We start from the raw sequence: 26,171 nt of genomic DNA on the forward strand, positions 1-26,171 counted from the left end.
TCAATTTAGCGTTGATCAAATTTTTGACCCATTTTCATGTCAGTTATTTTTAGTTTTCCGAGGACTTGTAACAGAGTGACTCAAAATTGGACTTAGAGAGTCCATAACTTTATCAAACTTAAGCCGATTCCAAAGTGGCATACCTCTAAAGACTTCTGATTCGATTCCCTAAAAATCTGCATTCAAATTTTTCAATTTAACGTTGATCAAATTTTTGACCCATTTTCATGTCAGTTATTTCTAATTTGACTTGTTTAACTTTGACCCAAAATTGAACTTCGAGAGTCCATAAATTTACCAAACTTAAGCCGATTCCAAAGTGGCATACCTCTAAAGACTTCTGATTCGATTCTCTAAAAATCTGCATTCAAATTTTTCAATTTAACGTTGATCAAATTTTTGACCCATTTTCATGTCAGTTATTTTTAGTTTTCCGAGGACTTGTAACAGAGTGACTCAAAATTGGACTTAGAGAGTCCATAACTTTATCAAACTTAAGCCGATTCCAAAGTGGCATACCTCTAAAGACTTCTGATTCGATTCTCTAAAAATCTGCATTCAAATTTTTATACCCTTGCAGAGGGTATTATAATTTTGGTCAAAAGTGTGCAACGCAGTAAAGGAGACATCTCCGACCCTATAAAGTATATATATTCTTGATCAGGATCACCTCCTGAGTTGATATAGCCATGTCCGTCTGTCCGTCTGTCCGTCTGTCCGTCTGTCCGTCTGTCTGTCCGTCTGTCTGTCCGTCTGTCTGTCCGTCTGTCTGTTTCTACGCGAACTAGTCTCTCAGTTTTAAAGATATCGAATTGAAACTTTGCACACACCCTTCTTTCCTTTGCACGCAGTATATAAGTCGGAACGGCCGGGATCGGCCGACTATATCCTATAGCTGCCATATAACTGAACGATCGGAAATGCCATAACTTTGGTGTTTTTAAAGTTAGAAAGTTGGGATTTTCTATGGGTTTTACATTTGGCCAATCAATTTGACGTACCAAATTTTATAAGGATCGGCCGACTATATCCTATAGCTGCCATATAACTGAACGATCGGAAATGCCACAACTTTGGTGTTTGTAAAGTTAGGAAGTTGGGATTTTCTATGGGTTTTACATTTGGCCAATCAATTTGACGTACCAAATTTTAAAAGGATCGGCCGACTATATCCTATAGCTGCCATATAACTGATTAATCGGAAATGCCATAACTTTGGTGTTTGTAAAGTTAGGAAGTTGGGATTTTCTATGGGTTTTATTTTGGGCCAATCAATCCGACCTACCAAACTTCATAAGGATCGGCCGACTATATCCTATAGCTGCCATATAACTGAACGATCGGAAATGCCATAACTTTGGTGTTTTTAAAGTTAGAAAGTTGGGATTTTCTATGGGTTTTACATTTGGCCAATCAATTTGACGTACCAAATTTTATAAGGATCGGCCGACTATATCCTATAGCTGCCATATAACTGAACGATCGGAAATGCCACAACTTTGGTGTTTGTAAAGTTAGGAAGTTGGGATTTTCTATGGGTTTTACATTTGGCCAATCAATTTGACGTACCAAATTTTAAAAGGATCGGCCGACTATATCCTATAGCTGCCATATAACTGATTAATCGGAAATGCCATAACTTTGGTGTTTGTAAAGTTAGGAAGTTGGGATTTTCTATGGGTTTTATTTTGGGCCAATCAATCCGACCTACCAAACTTCATAAGGATCGGCCGACTATATCCTATAGCTGCCATATAACTGAACGATTGGAAATGCCATAACTTTGGTGTTTTTAAAGTTAGGAAGTTGGGATTTTTTATGAGTATTAAGAATGCATCATATGAATAAATTTGGGGAATATATTTTACAGAGTATTCTGCAAGGGTATATCAACTTCGGCTCCGCCCGAAGTTAGCTTTCCTTTCTTGTTCAATTTAACTTTGATCAAATTTTTCACCCATTTTCATGTCAGTTATTTCTAATTTGACTTGTTTAACTTTGACCCAAAATTGAACTTCGAGAGTCCATAAATTTACCAAACTTAAGCCGATTCCAAAGTGGCATACCTCTAAAGACTTCTGATTCGATTCTCTAAAAATCTGCATTCAAATTTTTATACCCTTGCAGAGGGTATTATAATTTTGGTCAAAAGTGTGCAACGCAGTGAAGGAGACATCTCCGACCCTATAAAGTATATATATTCTTGATCAGGATCACCTCCTGAGTTGATATAGCCATGTCCGTCTGTCCGTCTGTCCGTCTGTCTGTCCGTCTGTCTGTCTGTTTCTACGCGAACTAGTCTCTCAGTTTTAAAGATATCGAATTGAAACTTTACACACACCCTTCTTTCCTTTGCACGCAGTATATAAGTCGGAACGGCCGGGATCGGCCGACTATATCCTATAGCTGCCATATAACTGAACGATCGGAAATGCCATAACTTTGGTGTTTGTAAAGTTAGGAAGTTGGGATTTTCTATGGGTTTTGTATTTGGCTAATCAATCCGACATGCCGAGTTTCATAAGGATCGGCCGACTATATCCTATAGCTTCCATATAACCGATTGATCGGAAATGCCATAACTTTGGTGTTTGTAAAGTTAGAATGTTGGTATGGGTTTTATATTTGGCTAATCAATCCGAAATGCCGAATTTCATAAGGATCGGCCGACTATATCCTATAGCTGCCATATAACTGAACGATTGGAAATGTCATAACTTAGGTGTTTTTAAAGTTAGGAAGTTGGGATTTTTTATGAGTATTAAGAATGCATCATATGAATAATTTTGGAGAATATAATTTACAGAGTATTCTGCAAGGGTATATCAACTTCGGCTCTGCCCAAAGTTAGCTTTCCTTTCTTGTTCAATTTAACGTTGATCAAATTTTTGACCCATTTTCATGTCAGTTATTTTTAGTTTTCCGAGGACTTGTAACAGAGTGACTCAAAATTGGACTTAGAGAGTCCATAACTTTATCAAACTTAAGCCGATTCCAAAGTGGCATACCTCTAAAGACTTCTGATTCGATTCTCTAAAAATCTGCATTCAAATTTTTATACCCTTGCAGAGGGTATTATAATTTCAGTCAAAAGTTTGCAACGCAGTGAAGGAGACATTTCCGACCCTATAAAGTATATATATTCTTGATCAGCATCACCAGGAGAGTCGATCTAGCCATGTCCGTCTGTCCGTCCGTCTGTCCGTCTGTCCGTCTGTCCGTCCGTTTCTACGCAAACTAGTCCCTCAGTTTTAAAGCTATCTGCTTGAAACTTTCCCAAAAGTTGTCTTTCTATTGCAGGTAGTATATAAGTCGGAACGAGCCGGATCGGGCGACTATATCATATAGCTGCCATATAACTGAACGATCGGAAAAGCCATAACTTTGGTGTTTTTAAAGTTAGGAAGTTGGGATTTGCTATGGGTTTTATTTTTGGCTAATCAATCCGACCTGCTAAATTTCATAAGGATCGGACGACTATATCCTATAGCCGCCATATAACTGATTGATCGGAAATGCCATAGCTTTGGTGTTTGTAAAGTTAGGAAGTTGGGATTTTCTATGGGTTTTATTTTTGGCCAATCAATCCGACCTACCAAATTTCAAAAGGATCGGCCGACTATATCTTATAGCTGCTATATAACTGATTGATCGGAAATGCCATAACTTTGCTGTTTGTTAAGTTAGGAAGTTGGGACTTTTTATGAGTATTAAGAATGCATCATATGAATAATTTTGGAGAATATAATTTATAGAATATTCTGCAAGGGTATATCAACTTCGGCTCCGCCCGAAGTTAGCTTTCCTTTCTTGTTCAATTTAACTTTGATCAAATTTTTCACCCATTTTCATGTCAGTTATTTCTAATTTGACTTGTTTAACTTTGACCCAAAATAGGACTTAGAGAGTCCATAACTTAAGTAAACTTAAGCCGATTCCAAAGGTGCATACCTCTAAAGACTTCTGATTCGATTCTCTAAAAATCTGCATTCAAATTTGTATACCCTTGCAGAGGGTATTATAATTTTGGTCAAAAGTGTGCAACGCAGTGAAGGAGACATCTCCGACCCTATAAAGTATATATATTCGTGATCAGGATCACCTCCTGAGTTGATATAGCCATGTCCGTCTGTCCGTCTGTCTGTCCGTCTGTCTGTTTCTACGCGAACTAGTCTGTCAGTTTTTAAGATATCGAATTGAAACTTTGCACACACCCTTCTTTCCTTTGCACGCAGTATATAAGTCGGAACGGCCGGGATCGGCCGACTATATCCTATAGCTGCCATATAACTGATTCATCGGAAATGCCATATCTTTGGTGTTTGTAAAGTTAGAATGTTGGGATTTTCTATGGGTTTTATATTTGGCTAATCAATCCGACATGCCGAATTTCATAAGGATCGGCCGACTATATCCTATAGCTGCCATATAACTGAACGATTGGAAATGTCATAACTTTGGTGTTTTTAATGTCAGTTATTTCTAACTTGACTTGTTTAACTTTGACCCAAAATTGAACTTCGAGAGTCCATAACTTTACGAAGCTAAAGCCGATTGCAAAGTGGCATACCTCTAAAGACTTCTGATTCGATTCTCTAAAAATCTGCATTCAAATTTTTCAATTTAACGTCGATTAACTTTTTGACCCATTTTCATGTCAGTTATTTCTAGATTTCCGAGGACTTGTAACAGAGTGACTAAAAATTGGACTTAGAGAGTCCATAACTTTACCAAACTTAAGCCGTTTCCAAAGTGGCATACCTCTAAAGACTTCTGATTCGATTCTCTAAAAATCTGCCTTCAAATTTTTATACCCTTGCAGAGGGTATTATAATTTTGGTCAAAAGTGTGCAACGCAGTGAAGGAGACATCTCCGACCCTATAAAGTATATATATTCTTGATCAGGATCACCTCCTGAGTTGATATAGCCATGTCCGTCTGTCCGTCTGTCCGTCTGTCTGTCCGTCTGTCTGTTTCTACGCGAACTAGTCTCTCAGTTTTAAAGATATCGAATTCAAACTTTGCACACACCCTTCTTTCCTTTGCACGCAGTATATAAGTCGGAACGGCCGGGATCGGCCGGCTATATCCTATAGCTGCCATATAACTGATTGATCGGAAATGCCATAACTTTGGTGTTTGTCAAGTTAGGAAGTTGGGATTTTCTATGGGTTTTATATTTTGCCAATCAATCCGACATACCAAATTTCATAAGGATCGGCCGACTATATCCTATAGCTGCCATATAACTGATTGATCGGAAATGCCATAACTTTGGTGTTTGTAAAGTTAGGAAGTTGGGATTTTCTATGGGTGTTATATTTGGCCAGCCAATCCGACCTACCAAATTTCATAAGGATCGGCCGACTATATCCTATAGCTGCCATATAACTGAACGATTGGAAATGCCATAACTTTGGTTTTTTTTAAAGTTAGGAAGTTGGGATTTTTTATGAGTATTAAGAATGCATCATATGAATAATTTTGGAGAATATAATTTATAGAGTATTCTGCAAGGGTATATCAACTTCGGCTCCGCCCGAAGTTAGCTTTCCTTTCTTGTTCAATTTAACTTTGATCAAATTTTTCACCCATTTTCATGTCAGTTATTTCTAATTTGACTTGTTTAACTTTGACCCAAAATTGAACTTCGAGAGTCCATAAATTTACCAAACTTAAGCCGATTCCAAAGTGGCATACCTCTAAAGACTTCTGATTCGATTCTCTAAAAATCTGCATTCAAATTTTTCAATTTAACGTTGATCAAATTTTTGACCCATTTTCATGTCAGTTATTTTTAGTTTTCCGAGGACTTGTAACAGAGTGACTCAAAATTGGACTTAGAGAGTCCATAACTTTATCAAACTTAAGCCGATTCCAAAGTGGCATACCTCTAAAGACTTCTGATTCGATTCTCTAAAAATCTGCGTTCAAATTTTTATACCCTTGCAGAGGGTATTATAATTTTGGTCAAAAGTGTGCAACACAGTGAAGGAGACATCTCCGACCCTATAAAGTATATATATTCTTGATCAGGATCACCTCCTGAGTTGATATAGCCATGTCCGTCTGTCCGTCTGTCCGTCTGTCCGTCTGTCTGTTTCTACGCAAACTAGTCTCTCAGTTTTAAAGCTATCGGATTGAAACTTTGCACACACCCTTCTTTCCTTTGCACGCAGTATATAAGTCGGAACGGCCGGGATCGGCCGACTATATCCTATAGCTGCCATATAACTGATTGATCGGAAATGCCATAACTTTCGTGTTTGTAAAGTTAGGAAGTTGGGATTTTCTATGGGTTTTATATTTGGCCAATCAATCCAACCTACCAAATTTCATAAGGATCGGCCGACTATATCCTATAGCTGCCATATAACTGATTGATCGGAAATGCCATAACTTTGGTGTTTGTAAAGTTAGAAAGCTGGGATTTTCTATGGGTTTTATATTTGGCCAATCAATCCGACCCACCAAATTTCATAAGGATCGGCCGACTATATCCTATAGCTGCCATATAACTGAATGATCGGAAATGCCATAACTTTGGTGTTTGTTAAGTTAGGAAGTTGGGATTTTCTATGGATTTTATTTTTGGCCAATCAATCCGACCTACCAAATTTCATAAGGATCGGCCGACTATATCCTATAGCTGCCATATAACTGATTGATCGGAAATGCCATAACTTTGGTGTTTGTAAAGTTAGGAAGTTGGGATTTTCTATGGATTTTATTTTTGGCCAATCAATCCGACCTATCAAATTTCATAAGGATCGGCCGACTATATCCTATAGCTGCCATATAACTGAACGATTGGAAATGCCATAACTTTGTTGTTGTTAAAGTTAGGAAGTTCGGATTTTTTATGAGTATTAAGAATGCATCATATGAATAATTTTGGAGAATATAATTTACAGAGTATTCTGCAAGGGTATATCAACTTCGGCTCCGCCCGAAGTTAGCTTTCCTTTCTTGTTCAATTTAACTTTGATCAAATTTTTCACCCATTTTCATGTCAGTTATTTCTAATTTGACTTGTTTAACTTTGACCCAAAATTGAACTTCGAGAGTCCATAAATTTACCAAACTTAAGCCGATTCCAAAGTGGCATACCTCTAAAGACTTCTGATTCGATTCTCTAAAAATCTGCATTCAACTTTTTCAATTTAACGTCGATTAATATTTTGACCCATTTTCATGTCAGTTATTTCTAGATTTCCGAGGACTTGTAACAGAGTGACTAAAAATTTGACTTAGAGAGTCCATAACTTTACCAAACTTAAGCCGTTTCCAAAGTGGCATACCTCTAAAGACTTCTGATTCGATTCTCTAAAAATCTGCATTCAAATTTTTCAATTTAACGTTGATCAAATTTTTGACCCATTTTCATGTCAGTTATTTCTAATTTGACTTGTTTAACTTTCACCCAAAATTGAACTTCGAGAGTCCATAAATTTACCAAACTTAAGCCGATTCCAAAGTGGCATACCTCTAAAGACTTCTGATTCGATTCTCTAAAAATCTGCATTCAAATTTTTCAATTTAACGTCGATTAATATTTTGACCCATTTTCATGTCAGTTATTTCTAGATTTCCGAGGACTTGTAACAGAGTGACTAAAAATTGGACTTAGAGAGTCCATAACTTTACCAAACTTAAGCCGTTTCCAAAGTGGCATACCTCTAAAGACTTCTGATTCGATTCTCTAAAAATCTGCATTCAAATTTTTCAATTTAACGTCGATTAATATTTTGACCCATTTTCATGTCAGTTATTTCTAGATTTCCGAGGACTTGTAACAGAGTGACTAAAAATTGGACTTAGAGAGTCCATAACTTTACCAAACTTAAGCCGTTTCCAAAGTGGCATACCTCTAAAGACTTCTGATTCGATTCTCTAAAAATCTGCATTCAAATTTTTCAATTAAACGTCGATTAATATGTTGACCCATTTTCATGTCAGTTATTTCTAGATTTCCGAGGACTTGTAACAGAGTGACTAACAAGAAAGGAAAGCTAACTTCGGGCGGAGCCGAAGTTGATATACCCTTGCAGAATACTCTGTAAATTATATTCTCCAAAATTATTCATATGATGCATTCTTAATACTCATAAAAAATCCCAACTTTCTAACTTTAAAAACACCAAAGTTATGGCATTTCCAATCGTTCAGTTATATGGCAGCTATAGGATATAGTCGGCCGATCCTTATGAAATTTGGTAGGTCGGATTGGCTGGCCAAATATAACACCCATAGAAAATGCCAACTTCCTAACTTTACAAACACCAAAGTTATGGCATTTCCGATTAATCAGTTATATGGCAGCTATAGGATATAGTCGGCCGATCCTTATGAAATTCGGCATGTCGGATTGATTAGCCAAATACAAAACCCATAGAAAATCCCAACTTCCTAACTTTACAAACACCAAAGTTATGGCATTTCCGATCGTTCAGTTACATGGCAGCTATAGGATATAGTCGGCCGATCCCGGCCGTTCCGACTTATATACTGCGTGCAAAGGAAAGAAGGGTGTGTGCAAAGTTTCAATTCGAAATCTTTAAAACTGAGAGACTAGTTCGCGTAGAAACAGACAGACGGACAGACAGACGGACAGACAGACGGACAGACGGACAGACGGACATGGCTATATCAACTCAGGAGGTGATCCTGATCAAGAATATATATACTTTATAGGGTCGGAGATGTCTCCTTCACTGCGTTGCACACTTTTGACCAAAATTATAATACCCTCTGCAAGGGTATAAAAATTGGACTTAGAGAGTCCATAACTTTACCAAACTTAAGCCGTTACCAAAGTGGCATACCTCTAAAGACTTCTGATTCGATTCTCTAAAAATCTGCATTCAAATTTTTATACACTTGCAGAGGGTATTATAATTTTGGTCAAAAGTGTGCAACGCAGTGAAGGAGACATCTCCGACCCTATAAAGTATATATATTCTTGATCAGGATCACCTCCTGAGTTGATATAGCCATGTCCGTCTGTCCGTCTGTCTGTCCGTCTGTCTGTCCGTCTGTCTGTCCGTCTGTCTGTTTCTACGCAAACTAGTCTCTCAGTTTTAAAGCTATCGAATTGAAACTTTGCACATACCCTTCTTTCCTTTGCACGCAGTATATATGTCGGAACGGCCGGGATCGGCCGACTATATCCTATAGCTGCCATATAACTGATTGATCGGAAATGCCATATCTTTGGTGTTTGTAAAGTTAGAATGTTGGGATTTTCTAAGGGTTTTATATTTGGCTAATCAATCCGACATGCCGAATTTCATAAGGATCGGCCGACTATATCCTATAGCTGCCATATAACTGATTGATCGGAAATGCCATAACTTTGGTGTTTGTAAAGTTAGAATGTTGGGATTTTCTATGGGTTTTATATTTGGCTAATCAATCCGACATGCCGAATTTCATAAGGATCGGCCGACTATATCCTATAGCTGCCATATAACTGAACGATTGGAAATGTCATAACTTTGGTGTTTTTAATGTCAGTTATTTCTAACTTGACTTGTTTAACTTTGACCCAAAATTGAACTTCGAGAGTCCATAACTTTACGAAGCTAAAGCCGATTGCAAAGTGGCATACCTCTAAAGACTTCTGATTCGATTCTCTAAAAATCTGCATTCAAATTTTTCAATTTAGCGTTGATCAAATTTTTGACCCATTTTCATGTCAGTTATTTTTAGTTTTCCGAGGACTTGTAACAGAGTGACTCAAAATTGGACTTAGAGAGTCCATAACTTTATCAAACTTAAGCCGATTCCAAAGTGGCATACCTCTAAAGACTTCTGATTCGATTCCCTAAAAATCTGCATTCAAATTTTTCAATTTAACGTTGATCAAATTTGTGACCCATTTTCATGTCAGTTATTTCTAATTTGACTTGTTTAACTTTGACCCAAAATTGAACTTCGAGAGTCCATAAATTTACCAAACTTAAGCCGATTCCAAAGTGGCATACCTCTAAAGACTTCTGATTCGATTCTCTAAAAATCTGCATTCAAATTTTTCAATTTAACGTTGATCAAATTTTTGACCCATTTTCATGTCAGTTATTTTTAGTTTTCCGAGGACTTGTAACAGAGTGACTCAAAATTGGACTTAGAGAGTCCATAACTTTATCGAACTTAAGCCGATTCCAAAGTGGCATACCTCTAAAGACTTCTGATTCGATTCTCTAAAAATCTGCATTCAAATTTTTCAATTTAACTTTGATCAAATTTTTCACCCATTTTCATGTCAGTTATTTCTAATTTGACTTGTTTAACTTTGACCCAAAATTGAACTTCGAGAGTCCATAAATTTACCAAACTTAAGCCGATTCCAAAGTGGCATACCTCTAAAGACTTCTGATTCGATTCTCTAAAAATCTGCATTCAAATTTTTATACCCTTGCAGAGGGTATTATAATTTTGGTCAAAAGTGTGCAACGCAGTGAAGGAGACATCTCCGACCCTATAAAGTATATATATTCTTGATCAGGATCACCTCCTGAGTTGATATAGCCATGTCCGTCTGTCCGTCTGTCCGTCTGTCTGTCCGTCTGTCTGTCCGTCTGTCTGTCCGTCTGTCTGTTTCTACGCGAACTAGTCTCTCAGTTTTGAAGATATCGAATTGAAACTTTACACACACCCTTCTTTCCTTTGCACGCAGTATATAAGTCGGAACGGCCGGGATCGGCCGACTATATCCTATAGCTGCCATATAACTGAACGATCGGAAATGCCATAACTTTGGTGTTTGTAAAGTTAGGAAGTTGGGATTTTCTATGGGTTTTGTATTTGGCTAATCAATCCGACATGCCGAGTTTCATAAGGATCGGCCGACTATATCCTATAGCTTCCATATAACCGATTGATCGGAAATGTCATAACTTAGGTGTTTTTAAAGTTAGGAAGTTGGGATTTTTTATGAGTATTAAGAATGCATCATATGAATAATTTTGGAGAATATAATTTACAGAGTATTCTGCAAGGGTATATCAACTTCGGCTCTGCCCAAAGTTAGCTTTCCTTTCTTGTTCAATTTAACGTTGATCAAATTTTTGACCCATTTTCATGTCAGTTATTTTTAGTTTTCCGAGGACTTGTAACAGAGTGACTCAAAATTGGACTTAGAGAGTCCATAACTTTATCAAACTTAAGCCGATTCCAAAGTGGCATACCTCTAAAGACTTCTGATTCGATTCTCTAAAAATCTGCATTCAAATTTTTCAATTTAACTTTGATCAAATTTTTCACCCATTTTCATGTCAGTTATTTCTAATTTGACTTGTTTAACTTTGACCCAAAATAGGACTTAGAGAGTCCATAACTTAACTAAACTTAAGCCGATTCCAAAGTGGCATACCTCTAAAGACTTCTGATTCGATTCTCTAAAAATCTGCATTCAAATTTTTCAATTTAACGTCGATTAATATTTTGACCCATTTTCATGTCAGTTATTTCTAGATTTCCGAGGACTTGTAACAGAGTGACTAAAAATTGGACTTAGAGAGTCCATAACTTTACCAAACTTAAGCCGTTTCCAAAGTGGCATACCTCTAAAGACTTCTGATGCGATTCTCTAAAAATCTGCATTCAAATTTTTATACCCTTGCAGAGGGTATTATAATTTTGGTCAAAAGTGTGCAACGCAGTGAAGGAGACATCTCCGACCCTATAAAGTATATATATTCTTGATCAGGATCACCTCCTGAGTTGATATAGCCATGTCCGTCTGTCCGTCTGTCCGTCTGTCTGTTTCTACGCGAACTAGTCTCTCAGTTTTAAAGATATCGAATTGAAACTTTACACACACCCTTCTTTCCTTTGCACGCAGTATATAAGTCGGAACGGCCGGGATCGGCCGACTATATCCTATAGCTGCCATATAACTGAACGATCGGAAATGCCATAACTTTGGTGTTTGTAAAGTTAGGAAGTTGGGATTTTCTATGGGTTTTGTATTTGGCTAATCAATCCGACATGCCGAGTTTCATAAGGATCGGCCGACTATATCCTATAGCTTCCATATAACCGATTGATCGGAAATGCCATAACTTTGGTGTTTGTAAAGTTAGAATGTTGGTATGGGTTTTATATTTGGCTAATCAATCCGAAATGCCGAATTTCATAAGGATCGGCCGACTATATCCTATAGCTGCCATATAACTGAACGATTGGAAATGTCATAACTTAGGTGTTTTTAAAGTTAGGAAGTTGGGATTTTTAATGAGTATTAAGAATGCATCATATGAATAATTTTGGAGAATATAATTTACAGAGTATTCTGCAAGGGTATATCAACTTCGGCTCTGCCCAAAGTTAGCTTTCCTTTCTTGTTCAATTTAACGTTGATCAAATTTTTGACCCATTTTCATGTCAGTTATTTTTAGTTTTCCGAGGACTTGTAACAGAGTGACTCAAAATTGGACTTAGAGAGTCCATAACTTTATCAAACTTAAGCCGATTCCAAAGTGGCATACCTCTAAAGACTTCTGATTCGATTCTCTAAAAATCTGCATTCAAATTTTTCAATTTAACTTTGATCAAATTTTTCACCCATTTTCATGTCAGTTATTTCTAATTTGACTTGTTTAACTTTGACCCAAAATAGGACTTAGAGAGTCCATAACTTAACTAAACTTAAGCCGATTCCAAAGTGGCATACCTCTAAAGACTTCTGATTCGATTCTCTAAAAATCTGCATTCAAATTTTTCAATTTAACGTCGATTAATATTTTGACCCATTTTCATGTCAGTTATTTCTAGATTTCCGAGGACTTGTAACAGAGTGACTAAAAATTGGACTTAGAGAGTCCATAACTTTACCAAACTTAAGCCGTTTCCAAAGTGGCATACCTCTAAAGACTTCTGATTCGATTCTCTAAAAATCTGCATTCAAATTTTTATACCCTTGCAGAGGGTATTATAATTTTGGTCAAAAGTGTGCAACGCAGTGAAGGAGACATCTCCGACCCTATAAAGTATATATATTCTTGATCAGGATCACCTCCTGAGTTGATATAGCCATGTCCGTCTGTCCGTCTGTCCGTCTGTCTGTCCGTCTGTCTGTCCGTCTGTCTGTCCGTCTGTCTGTCCGTCTGTCTGTTTCTACGCGAACTAGTCTCTCAGTTTTAAAGATATCGAATTGAAACTTTACACACACCCTTCTTTCCTTTGCACGCAGTATATAAGTCGGAACGGCCGGGATCGGCCGACTATATCCTATAGCTGCCATATAACTGAACGATCGGAAATGCCATAACTTTGGTGTTTGTAAAGTTAGGAAGTTGGGATTTTCTATGGGTTTTGTATTTGGCTAATCAATCCGACATGCCGAGTTTCATAAGGATCGGCCGACTATATCCTATAGCTTCCATATAACCGATTGATCGGAAATGCCATAACTTTGGTGTTTGTAAAGTTAGAATGTTGGTATGGGTTTTATATTTGGCTAATCAATCCGAAATGCCGAATTTCATAAGGATCGGCCGACTATATCCTATAGCTGCCATATAACTGAACGATTGGAAATGTCATAACTTAGGTGTTTTTAAAGTTAGGAAGTTGGGATTTTTTATGAGTATTAAGAATGCATCATATGAATAATTTTGGAGAATATAATTTACAGAGTATTCTGCAAGGGTATATCAACTTCGGCTCTGCCCAAAGTTAGCTTTCCTTTCTTGTTTTAAAGTAAGAAAGTTGTGATTTTTTATGAGTATGAATAATTTTGGAGAATATAATTTACAGAGTATTCTGCAAGGGTATATCAACTTCGGCTTCGCTCGAAGTTAGCTTTCCTTTCTTGTTATACCCTTGCAGAGGGTATTATAATTTTGGTCAGAAGTGTGCAACGCAGTGAAGGAGACATCTCCGACCCTATAAAGTATATATATTCTTGATCAGGATCACCTCCTGAGTTGATATAGCCATGTCCGTCTGTCCGTCTGTTTGTCCGTCTGTCTGTCCGTCTGTCTGTCCGTCTGTCTGTTTCTACGCAAACTAGTCTCTCAGTTTTAAAGCTATCGAACTGAAACTTTGCACACACCCTTCTTTCCTTTGCACGCAGTATATAAGTCGGAACGGACGGGATCGGCCGACTATATCCTATAGCTGCCATATAACTGATTGATCGGAAATGCCATAACTTTGGTGTTTGTAAAGTAAGGAAGCTGGGACTTCCTATGGGTTTTATATTTGGCCAATCAATCCGACCTACCAAATTTCATAAGGATCGGCCGACTATATCCTATAGCTGCCATATAACTGAACGATTGGAAATGCCATAACTTTGGTGTTTGCAAAGCTAGGAAGCTGGGACTTCCTATGGGTTTTAGATTTGACCAATCAATCCGACCTACCGAATTTCATAAGGATCGGCCGACTATATCCTTTAGCTGCCATATAACTGATTGATCGGAAATGTCATAACTTTGGTGTTTGTTAAGTTAGGAAGTTGGGATTTTCTATGGGCTTTATTTTTGGCCAATCAATTCGGCCTATCAAATTTCATAAGGATCGGCCGACTATATCCTATAGCTGCCATATAACTGAACGATTGGAAATGCCATAACTTTGGTTTTTTTAAAGTAAGAAAGTTGTGATTTTTTATGAGTATTAAAAATGCATCATATGAATAATTTTGGAGAATATAATTTACAGAGTATTCTGCAAGGGTATATCAACTTCGGCTTCGCTCGAAGTTAGCTTTCCTTTCTTGTTCAATTTAACTTTGATCAAATTTTTCACCCATTTTCATGTCAGTTATTTCTAATTTGACTTGTTTAACTTTGACCCAAAATTGAACTTCGAGAGTCCATAACTTTACCAAGCTAAAGCCGATTGCAAAGTGGCATACCTCTAAAGACTGCTGATTCGATTCTCTAAAAATCTGCATTCAAAATTTTCAATTTAACGTCGATTAATATTTTGACCCATTTTCATGTCAGTTATTTCTAGATTTCCGAGGACTTGTAACAGAGTGACTAAAAATTGGATATAGAGATTCCATAACTTTACCAAACTTAAGCCGTTTCCAAAGTAGCATACCTCTAAAGACTTCTGATTCGATTCTCTAAAAATCTGCATTCAAATTTTTCAATTTAACGTTGATCAAATCTGCATTCAAATTTTTCAATTTAACTTTGATCAAATTTTTCACCCATTTTCATGTCAGTTATTTCTAATTTGACTTGTTTAACTTTGACCCAAAATTGAACTTCGAGAGTCCATAACTTTACCAAGCTAAGGCCGATTGCAAAGTGGCATACCTCTAAAGACTTCTGATTCGATTCTCTACAAATCTGCATTCAAATTTTTCAATTTAACGTCGATTAATATTTTGACCCATTTTCATGTCAGTTATTTCTAGATTTCCGAGGACTTGTAACAGAGTGACTAAAAATTGGACTTAGAGAGTCCATAACTTTACCAAACTTAAGCCGTTTCCAAAGTGGCATACCTCTAAAGACTTCTGATTCGATTCTCTAAAAATCTGCATTCAAATTTTTATACCCTTGCAGAGGGTATTATAATTTTGGTCAAAAGTGTGCAACGCAGTGAAGGAGACATCTCCGACCCTATAAAGTATATATATTCTTGATCAGGATCACCTCCTGAGTTGATATAGCCATGTCCGTCTGTCCGTCTGTCTGTCCTTCTGTCTGTCCGTCTGTCTGTTTCTACGCAAACTAGTCTCTCAGTTTTAAAGCTATCGAATTGAAACTTTGCACATACCCTTCTTTCCTTTGCACGCAGTATATATGTCGGAACGGCCGGGATCGGCCGACTATATCCTATAGCTGCCATATAACTGATTGATCGGAAATGCCATATCTTTGGTGTTTGTAAAGTTAGAATGTTGGGATTTTCTAAGGGTTTTATATTTGGCTAATCAATCCGACATGCCGAATTTCATAAGGATCGGCCGACTATATCCTATAGCTGCCATATAACTGATTGATCGGAAATGCCATAACTTTGGTGTTTGTAAAGTTAGAATGTTGGGTTTTTCTATGGGTTTTATATTTGGCTTATCAATCCGACATGCCGAATTTCATAAAGATCGGCCGACTATATCCTATAGCTGCCATATAACTGAACGATTGGAAATGTCATAACTTTGGTGTTTTTAATGTCAGTTATTTCTAACTTGACTTGTTTAACTTTGACCCAAAATTGAACTTCGAGAGTCCATAACTTTACGAAGCTAAAGCCGATTGCAAAGTGGCATACCTCTAAAGACTTCTGATTCGATTCTCTAAAAATCTGCATTCAAATTTTTCAATTTAACGTCGATTAACTTTTTGACCCATTTTCATGTCAGTTATTTCTAGATTTCCGAGGACTAGTAACAGAGTGACTAAAAATTGGACTTACAGAGTCCATAACTTTACCAAACTTAAGCCGTTTCCAAAGTGGCATACCTCTAAAGACTTCTGATTCGATTCGTTAAAAATCTGCATTCAAATTTTTCAATTTAACGTTGATCAAATTTTTGACCCATTTTCATGTCAGTTATTTCTAATTTGACTTGTTTAACTTTGACCCAAAATTGAACTTCGAGAGTCCATAAATTTACCAAACTTAAGCCGATTCCAAAGTGGCATACCTCTAAAGACTTCTGATTCGATTCTCTAAAAATCTGCATTCAAATTTTTCAATTTAACGTCGATTAATATTTTGACCCATTTTCATGTCAGTTATTTTTAGTTTTTCTAGGATAAGAAAAAGAGAGACAAAAAAAATAATTAAAAAAAAAAAAAATTTATTAAAAAAAAAACCCATAAAACAACCAATAAAACCAAAAAATAACTTTTTATTTTTATAAAAAAATTTCATTTATTTTTTTTTTTCTATAAAAAAATTTTTTTTTTTTTAATTAAATGTAAAAAAAAAAAAAAGAAAACCCCCCCCCCATAAAAAATTTATTTTTTTAATTAAGAACCCCCCCACAAAAAAAAAAATCTACTCTCCTCCCCCCCTTCCCCTCTTTCCTCCCCTTTTTTCTTTTTCTTATTCACCAAAATTACAATTTTAATTTTAAAAAAAAAAAAAAAAACTTATTCTTTTCCTTTTTTTACTTATAATAGTTTTATTTTATTTTTTTTGTTGGGATTCAAAAAAAATATTCAGATAAGATTTAAATAAACAGTTGATGTGTTCGCTTTGGTTGTTCCAAACGGAATAATTTTATTGTGGCTTGAGATTCAAATCAAACCTCCGCCAAAGAATTTTATGTGTTTTACAATTATGTATGTGTGTGTAAGTAAATGCTAACAAAGTATTTTCTAGAGCTCTGCTGAGTGGGTGTCGTTTAGCAACATCCTGCCTTGTGCTGATGTTGCATTTCTTATGTGGGACAACGAACGGCTAGCTGCCGGTCACTGTCCAGTTGAAAGAGGGTAGCACGGGGAGGTTTAGGCGGTGGCGTAGTCGATGGTACCGGTATGGTAACTCCTCCCCCCTAGAATGGAGCGATGGCCACATCTGTGGTATATCCAGAGCGACATTGTGCAGAGAAGCATTGGGGGTGAAGATTGTTTTTGTTTTTCTAATTCTCCATATTACCAGTACTGTTATCGTTAGAAGCACCAACATACCGTATATTACAGAAAAATGTGTTTCCTGTACTTTTCCTATGTACACTACTTTTTTGAGGTTTCTCATATCTTCGAGATGTAACACTTCTAGGTTTAACTCCTGTTTGGTGTTATTTATAAGTATCTGTTTACTTATTGCAGTGGTAAGTACTATATGGTCCTCTTTATGTTCCATAACTTGGCCATCATACTTTATGCCATTTATTTCGATCGAACAGTTTGCATATTTGATTGCTAATGCCCCCGATACTGTAATATCTTCTCCACACGTGTTGTTTACAGGTAAGTTCAAGGCGTTGAAAATGAATATGTGTCCATCCTCAGGTGCCAAAACCATTTCTCTCCCCTCTAGATTTACTGAATCGCATATTGGTGGTTTGTTCGTTAAAATCTTCCTCAAGCACTCCTTTCCTTTTATCTCAACACCCAACTCTTCACTCTCGCAAATAAAAGTTTCATGAACTTTTGAACATTGGTTGTTAAAAAAGCTTATTTTATACTTATTAATTGCTACATAATTTGGTATTACTAATAAATGTGTCCCATTAATTGGAATTGGTATAACATGATATAATTGATAGACATTTGGCTCAAAAATTGGAGCTCTTACCCTAAATATTATGTCTGTTTCATTTATTTGTGCCTGTATATTTATTAGTTCATATACTTGTTCATTTGAAACAATTTTGAGCCCTTGACTCTCGACAAACCGTATAATTCTATCTAATTCTGTCTCTGCTAAAATGAATTTAGGCACAATGCGAAGTTTTGCTAATAATATGCTCTCCGCAATATTGTTCAAGTGCACTGCTAACAAATCAATACTGTAACTTATCCTATTCAAATGCTGGAGCATATGTATTTCATTGTGCTCTTGTGTTAGTTCCTTAAATACGTTATTCTTATAATTTTTTATAAACAAATTTATATCTTCCTGCTCCTTATTTATGTGCTTAGTAATTTTCGTAAACCTACTCAAGGTTTCCTGATAAAAGGTTCTTTGCTCGTCCGCTTCTTGTGTAAGAAACCTTGTTTCGTTTCTTAATTCTTTTAATCTATTTCCTATTTTCTCCTCATCATACGCGTCCATATTTCCCGAAACTATTTTTATCATGCTTCCTAACCCATTAAAAATTCCTCTTTTGACCCTACTTCTTGGTCTAAGTATTTCTAGCTTCTCCTTCACCTGGTACAATTTTTCCTTAACCACCTGGACTGCCTCACCTGAGAATCTAACATTCTCTATGTCTAACAACGCGTTTTCAATCTGTGCAATATTACCTTCGTAGTCTTTAAAGTTTATTATATGGTCGAACGTCTTCGCTCCGACCATTACTCTTGCTTTTCCCAGTTCCATTTTTACGATCGCTTCTTCTCGTTTTAGTGTTTGCACGTCCATTGTCTGTCCATGGACCAATATGCACCTGTAACCGTGATTGATTAGTTTTTATTTTGTTTAATTCTTTTTTTAATTTTGGATTTATGTATCTTTTGTTTCCTTTTTGTAACGAATGTAACCCCATTATCCTCATCTACTGTGTGCTCCGTAAACCTAGGTGTTAGCTTATTTCTTCTATTCTCCTTCCTATGAACTACATCCCCTTTTGCCAACTCCATGGGTTCTTCTCTTCCCTCATTGAGTTTTCGCGTCCTTTCCTGTTTTATTTTTTCCAACCTCCTTATACATTTCCTCCTGATAAGCATTTAACTTCCTTAAGTACTCATGCTTCGTATCAAAATTGATTTCCCGTTCAAAAACGTGTGTTCTCCCCGAGAACAATTCGAACGGCTTCAACTTCGTACTGGAGTGTATTGAGTTATTATAAGTTAGCAAAAATTCATCTAAAACTTCCTCATGCTCATTTTCTAGTTTTAAGTCCTTCCTTGTTTTCATAATTATTCTATAAATTTCTGTCAGTGTTGAATGAAGCCTTTCAACCGGTGAATTGCTGGACGATTGTTGAAACGACGTCACATGCAATTCAATTCCGTACTGCCTACAGAAATCCCTGAATAATGCCGAGGCATACTCTGCGCCTTGGTCACATATGATCTTTTTAGGAACACCGTACTGACTTATGAACTTCTTCATTGATTTAACAATATTTAAACTATCTCTTGCCGGTATGGTGTACCCCACGGCAAACCTTGAAAACTTGTCTATTATTGTTATTACGTAGTTTTTGTTGATTGTGTATAAATCCGTATGAACGATGTCAAGTGGCTTGCACGGGGTTTCCGTATTTTGAAATACCACCTTTTGCGGTTGCCGATCATATTTCAATGTCTGGCAAGTTTCACACGCATTAATGACCTGTGTTACTCGGTTTTTCATAAATGGAAAATAAATGTCACGTCTCATCTTCCAAAACGTTTCATCTATTCCCCTATGATTACCTGAGGTATGATACCTTTCTATTTCTTTTCTTTGTTCACTAATATCTGTTATTTCCCGCATGAAGGTAAGACATCGTACTGCTTTATACAGTTTGCTCTTGCAAAAATAATTCTGAAACGCTTCTTCTACCTTTTTAAAGACTTCATCTGACGTGTATATCGCACACATCCTGTATGGTTTAAGCACTTCCCTAAGAATTTTTGCAATTTCCTCTTTTGTGAACTCCTTTTCTGTTATCGTCCTTCTTATCTTGTTCCTAAAAGGTGTCACCACTGTTCTGCCTGGTGTCGGCCCAACCTCAAATATTAACTGGATATTAAAGTCATTCAGTGGCTTTTCTGCCACATGAATGCTACTTAATTCCAGTTCACCTGTATGACCCGCACAAGTGGCCTGAGTTGACTCCAGTTCACTGTTGTGAACTTGTAGTTCGATTCTGCTCAATGCGTCTGCCACGACGTTTTGTGAGCCCTTTTTGTAGGTCACCTCGTAGTCGTATTCCAATAGTTGCAGCTTCCACCTCACCAACTTAGAATTGGGTTCTTTAAATCCCATTAGCCAAGTTAGTGGGCGGTGATCTGTGACTATTGTGAATTTGTGACCGAACAAGTACGGTCTGAAGTGATTTATACCCCAAACTATGGCAAGCATTTCCTTCTCTACTGTGGAATAATTTACTTCAGCCTCATTTAACGTTCTGCTCGCAAATGCGATTGGGCGATCGCTTCCCATTGCTCCTTGAGATAACACCGCACCAATAGCAAAATTGCTAGCATCTGTGGTCAAAATAAAAGGTTTAGAAAAATCTGGATATCTCAACAATGGATCATTGCATAATAACGTCTTGCAATATTCAAAGGTTTTTGTATATTCCTCATCTATGATTATTTGTTGTTTCCCTTTTAGTCTCTTAGTTAATGGTTTGGTTATTTTTGCAAAATCTTTAATGAATTTCCTGTAATACCCAATGAGTCCAAGAAATGACTTTATTTCCTTTGGTGTTTTGGGCAAGGGAAAAAGCTTTATGGCCTCAATCTTCTTTGGGTTTGGTCTGACTCCTTCTTGTGTCACTACATGCCCTAAATACTCTATCTCCTTCTTTAAAAATTCTGACTTATCTGTTTGAAGTTTAAAATTTGCTCCACTTATTCTTTTAAAAACTGTCCTCAAGTCTTGCATGTGACTTTGTAAGGACGGGGAATACACAATTATATCATCCATGTAGACCAGACAAATCTTGCCTACCAACTCTCCCATCAGGTTATTCATCACTCTTTGAAACGTCGCCGGAGCATTTGTCAGTCCAAATGGCATCCTTACATATTCAAAGTGCCCGTTATCTGTTGTAAATGCTGTTTTTGGAATGTCCTGTTTTTCCATCTCAATCTGATGGTACCCGCTAGCCAAATCTAATACCGAGAAATACATGGCCTTTCCCAGTTTATCAAGTACTTCGCCAATTACTGGCATCGGATACCTATCCTTCACTGTCTTCTCATTCAACTTCCTAAAATCGACCACCAATCTCCACTTTTGTTTTCCTGATAGGTCCATCTTCTTTGGTACTAGCCAAACTGGTGCACTCCAAGGTGAGTGACTGTGCCTAATAACTTCCTGTTTTAACAACTCCTGTATCTGATTCTTCATTTCTTCCCTTTGTTTAAATCCATATCTGTATGGCTTTTTATAGATAGGAATATCATCCGTTGTTGGAATTGAGTGAGTTACCGCATTGGTAAATGTCAATTGATTTCCCTTTGTGTGAAAAATACTTGGAAATTCCGAATACAGTTTTTTAAGGCTTGCCGCCTCTTCTGTATTTAGATGCGACATATCCAATTTTGCATGCCTTGCATCACCCCCGGCTAATTCCATTGTGTTCATTTCCCTGCTTACATACTCCTGTTTAAATGGTCTTAGCATTTCGATTTCTACATAATCTTTGGAATCATATGCAGTGACAGCCAAAGGCTTTTCCAGGTATAATTTCTTTTCTTTTCCTGTGAAATTAACAACTTCCAGGTCGTCCTGTCCCTTCCTTGCATAATAAATTCCGCCAGTTATTTCTAACCCTTCTTCCACTAGTGTTGTTTGCATCAAAAATGAACCATTGTTTATTGAAACTGGTAAGGTGACAATTGTTTTAGTCGCCTCCTCCAGGAAATGTATGTCAGTGGCCCTATTGGGCTTCAAATGGACTTTAACTGTCCCTGTCTTAGTTCTTAATACGAGATTTTCTAAATCTAAACTTGCACCTAACCTAATTAATATGTCCATTCCCAATAATCCATCAAACCAGGAATGAAAATGAAATAAAAAGAAATCAAACGATTCCCCTTTTGCGATTTCCTGCAGCTCAATATCTTTTACATAACTGTTTATTTTATGGCTGCCTATTGGTGTTTTAATAACAAAGTTTTCTTCCAATTTTTGCTGTTGATCTTTACTATTTATTGCGGGATTTAAATATGAATTCGTAGCTCCCGAGTCTATTAATAATTTTAGTTCTTTTTCGTTCTTTCCTTTAACTACCACGTATGGTAATGTCGCCTGATGGGTATCCTTCCTTATATACGCTGTTTGTTTTTGGAGGCATTTTGACGAAAATTTCCTTCGTCATCAATGTTATTCAACTCTTGCTCCTCTTCTCTTTCTACTGTATTTAATTGCCCTGACTGCCATCGTTTGGCACTTCTAGGTCCAGTTGATGAATATTCTGCAATTTCTTGTTTTGGCATAATTGCCCTTCTATTATACCCTGAAGAATTAGAGGTCGACTGATCGTCATATCCTCTATTCCTGTTTTCTTCCCTATTCCACCTGAGGTTCCTATTATTTCCTCCTTGTTGCCTATATCCTCCATTATCTCTGTTAAAGTTATTATTGTACCCTCTGTTTCTATTATAACCAAAGTTCTGCCTGTTATATCCCCCTGCAGTACTGAAATTATTGTTCCTGGGTACCTCTTTAGACCGGTAATAAATGTCTCTCTCTTTAATCGCTATCTCGTATGCTTCCAAAAGCGTCTTCGGAACTCTTCCCCTGACGGCACTACCTAAATTGCCTTTTAGACCTGTTACAAACGCCTCCAGACACGTTTCCTCATATAATTTCTTCTTTGCCTGAATTGCGATGGGGTTTGTATCTGTCCTGTCTATAACATTACACAATGCCTTATGCACATCAGATACCTCCGAGTAAAATAATTCTACTGTTAGTCTTTTATTTTCCAACTGGTTTAATTCCCTCAGTAAATCGGGTTCTGACCTCTTATCTGCAAAATGGGCTATCAAAATTCTTTTAATTTCATCCCAATTTAATCCACAATTTGATTTTACTAAAATGTCATCGGCTTTTCCTTGGATTTTATTCCTTATTTGCCTAAGGATCATTAGTCCCATAGGTGTTTGATCCATTCCTCTAATCATTAAAAGGATCTCTTCTGCGTTTAACATAAACTCGTTTAACCTTTCTTTTTCTCCCATATAAACATGCATTGACCGGATCACATCGGAAATTTTTACCGTGCCTAACATCTCAAACGTTGCCTGTTGCATTCCTAAATTTTCCTGATGCGTCATTGTATCAGCTTCCCTGTTCTGTACTGCTCTAGAAGTTGAGGGCTCAAAATTTAATTGTTCCACTATCGTTGGCAAACTGGTAGCCTTTTTGATAACTTTACTTCTAGTCAGAGGCCTAAGTGACTCTTTAACTTTGCTGATTTTTGACATTTACAATTCTCTTTTGTTTACTCTTTAAATTATTATTATTTTTTTTTTTGCCTACGCTTATTATATATTTTATGTGTATATTGTATATTTATACTTATGTATATATTGTATGTATATATTGTATATATGTATTTCCTTAGCTTTTTCCTGATGTGTCTTTAATAATTCCTTTTCCTTAGAAGTGAGGTGTGTGTCGGTGTCTTTTATCTGTAAAATTTTGTTATTATCATTTGTTCAATTTGTTTTATAATTTTTTTTTGAGAATGTATTGTGTTGGAAGTGTTGTGTATGTTTTTTTTGTTACTTTTCTTTACATACCCTTCTATACCCTTGCGCGATGCAGTGGTATCGGGTTCCTTTATATTTTTTCTAACATATATGTACATATATTATTTTTATATATTTTTTTCTATTATTATTGCTTAACCGTCACCCTTGCGCGATGCAGTGGTTTCCGATATGGCAACAATTTCTTCTTGTTTGTGTTATGATTTATTCCCTTTTTTATTTAACCTTGAGATTCACCAAATACCCTTGCGCGATGCAGTGGTCTTTGGGATTTCCCTGTCTGTTTACTTTTTCTGTGATGTTGTCCATCGGTTACCCTTGCGCGATGCAGTGGTACTAATGGCAACAACTAATAAAATTTTTTGTTTCCACACTTTCTTTTTGCACCGTGCTGAAGCTAACTGGAATTCCTGCGCGATGCATTTATTCTAGCCACGAGCGGACAGTCACTTGCAATAGATATTTTCTTTTTATTATTATTATTTGTTTTTTTTTTTTCATTTATTGACAGGCAGAGTATCCAACCAGCGACCTGGGTTTCTTTCTCCAAGCTGCATATTTGATGTTCGCGTCCAACATCGAACCTTCGAACTTCATACCCGCAACTCACTCCGTCGAACTATATGGTTCGATGACGTTGCAGGTCGCCAGGTTGCGTTGCAACGAGATTTACAGTCAACACATTATTTAATTAAATTTATTCTTGCTAATTTTCTTTGTTGTTGTTTCATTTTATGCCTTTCAATTTTATCGTTATTATGTATGTGCACCCTTTCTTGTTTTTATTTACACCACACACCTCACTTCCATCACATCACTATTTTAACTTACTGTTGCATATAAATTATAAAAATAATCGTTTTCATCATTTCGGTCCTTCTCAGTTCTCCGGGTATGGTGTGTCCTTTTTCTCCTTCCGGCTGATAGGTCCGGCTGCGCCAGTTATAGTATGTAATTGTTAGTGCTGCTGTTAGTCATCCAATATTCAGATAAGATTTAAATAAACAGTTGATGTGTTCGCTTTGGTTGTTCCAAACGGAATAATTTTATTGTGGCTTGAGATTCAAATCAAACCTCCGCCAAAGAATTTTATGTGTTTTACAATTATGTATGTGTGTGTAAGTAAATGCTAACAAAGTATTTTCTAGAGCTCTGCTGAGTGGGTGTCGTTTAGCAACATCCTGCCTTGTGCTGATGTTGCATTTCTTATGTGGGACAACGAACGGCTAGCTGCCGGTCGCTGTCCAGTTGAAAGAGGGTAGCACGGGGAGGTTTAGGCGGTGGCGTAGCACTATAGCTGCCATATAACTGATTGATCGGAAATGCCATATCTTTGGTGTTTGTAAAGTTAGAATGTTGGGATTTTCTAAGGGTTTTATATTTGGCTAATCAATCCGACATGCCGAATTTCATAAGGATCGGCCGACTATATCCTATAGCTGCCATATAACTGATTGATCGGAAATGCCATAACTTTGGTGTTTGTAAAGTTAGAATGTTGGGATTTTCTCTGGGTTTTATATTTGGCTAATCAATCCGACATGCCGAATTTCATAAGGATCGGCCGACTATATCCTATAGCTGCCATATAACTGAACGATTGGAAATGTCATAACTTTGGTGTTTTTAATGTCAGTTACTTCTAACTTGACTTGTTTAACTTTGACCCAAAATTGAACTTCGAGAGTCCATAACTTTACGAAGCTAAAGCCGATTGCAAAGTGGCATACCTCTAAAGACTTCTGATTCGATTCTCTAAAAATCTGCATTCAAATTTTTATACCCGTTACTCGTAGAGTAAAAGGGTATATTGTATTCGTGCAAAAGTATGTAACAGCTAGAAGGAAGCGTTTCCGACCCTATAAAGTATATATATTCTTGATCAGGATCACTAGCCGAGTCGATCTAGCCATGTCCGTCTGTCCGTCTGTCTGTCCGTCTGTCTGTCTGTCCGTATGAACGCTGAGATCTCGGAAACTATAAAAGCTAGAAGATTGGCATTTTGCATGTAGATTTTAGAAGTTCCTACGCAGCGCAAGTTTGTTTCAAAATGGTGCCACGCCCCCTTTAACGCCCACAATCGCTTATATACGATTTTAAAAATTTAAATATTTCGGAAAAGTAAAAATGCAGTTTTATTG

General features: G+C 36.8%; 1 protein-coding gene across 2 annotated transcripts; it reads right to left on the bottom strand.

Moving 5' to 3' along the window:
* Positions 1 to 17,150: 17,150 nt before the first annotated feature.
* On the bottom strand, positions 17,151 to 25,296 carry LOC123037145. 2 transcript variants are annotated; one of them, XM_044456642.1, is made up of 2 exons: positions 24,862 to 25,296; positions 17,151 to 19,037 (listed from the first exon to the last, which is right to left on the bottom strand). In XM_044456642.1, exons 1-2 carry the CDS (start codon positions 24,897 to 24,899, stop codon positions 17,384 to 17,386), a joined length of 1,692 nt encoding a protein of 563 aa, XP_044312577.1. In that variant the 5' UTR covers positions 24,900 to 25,296; the 3' UTR covers positions 17,151 to 17,383. The 2 variants fall into 2 exon arrangements, 1 of the variants encoding a protein (XP_044312577.1); XR_006417384.1 differs by lacking the exon at positions 17,151 to 19,037 and adding an exon at positions 23,863 to 23,949.
* Between the last annotated feature and the right edge of the window lie 875 nt (positions 25,297 to 26,171).

This window comes from Drosophila rhopaloa, unplaced genomic scaffold (genome assembly GCF_018152115.1).
Source record: "Drosophila rhopaloa isolate 14029-0021.01 unplaced genomic scaffold, ASM1815211v1 contig_145, whole genome shotgun sequence".
NCBI classification, from domain to species: Eukaryota; Metazoa; Arthropoda; class Insecta; order Diptera; family Drosophilidae; genus Drosophila; species Drosophila rhopaloa.

Bases quoted from the DNA above. Each gene is read 5' to 3' on its own strand.
- LOC123037145 (XM_044456642.1), bottom strand. From the start codon at position 24,899: ATGATGAAAACGATTATTTTTATAATTTATATGCAACA. The intron at 19,038-24,861 runs GTAAGTTAAAAT...TCACGGTTACAG, and splicing joins TTTATAATTTATATGCAACA to GTGCATATTGGTCCATGGAC.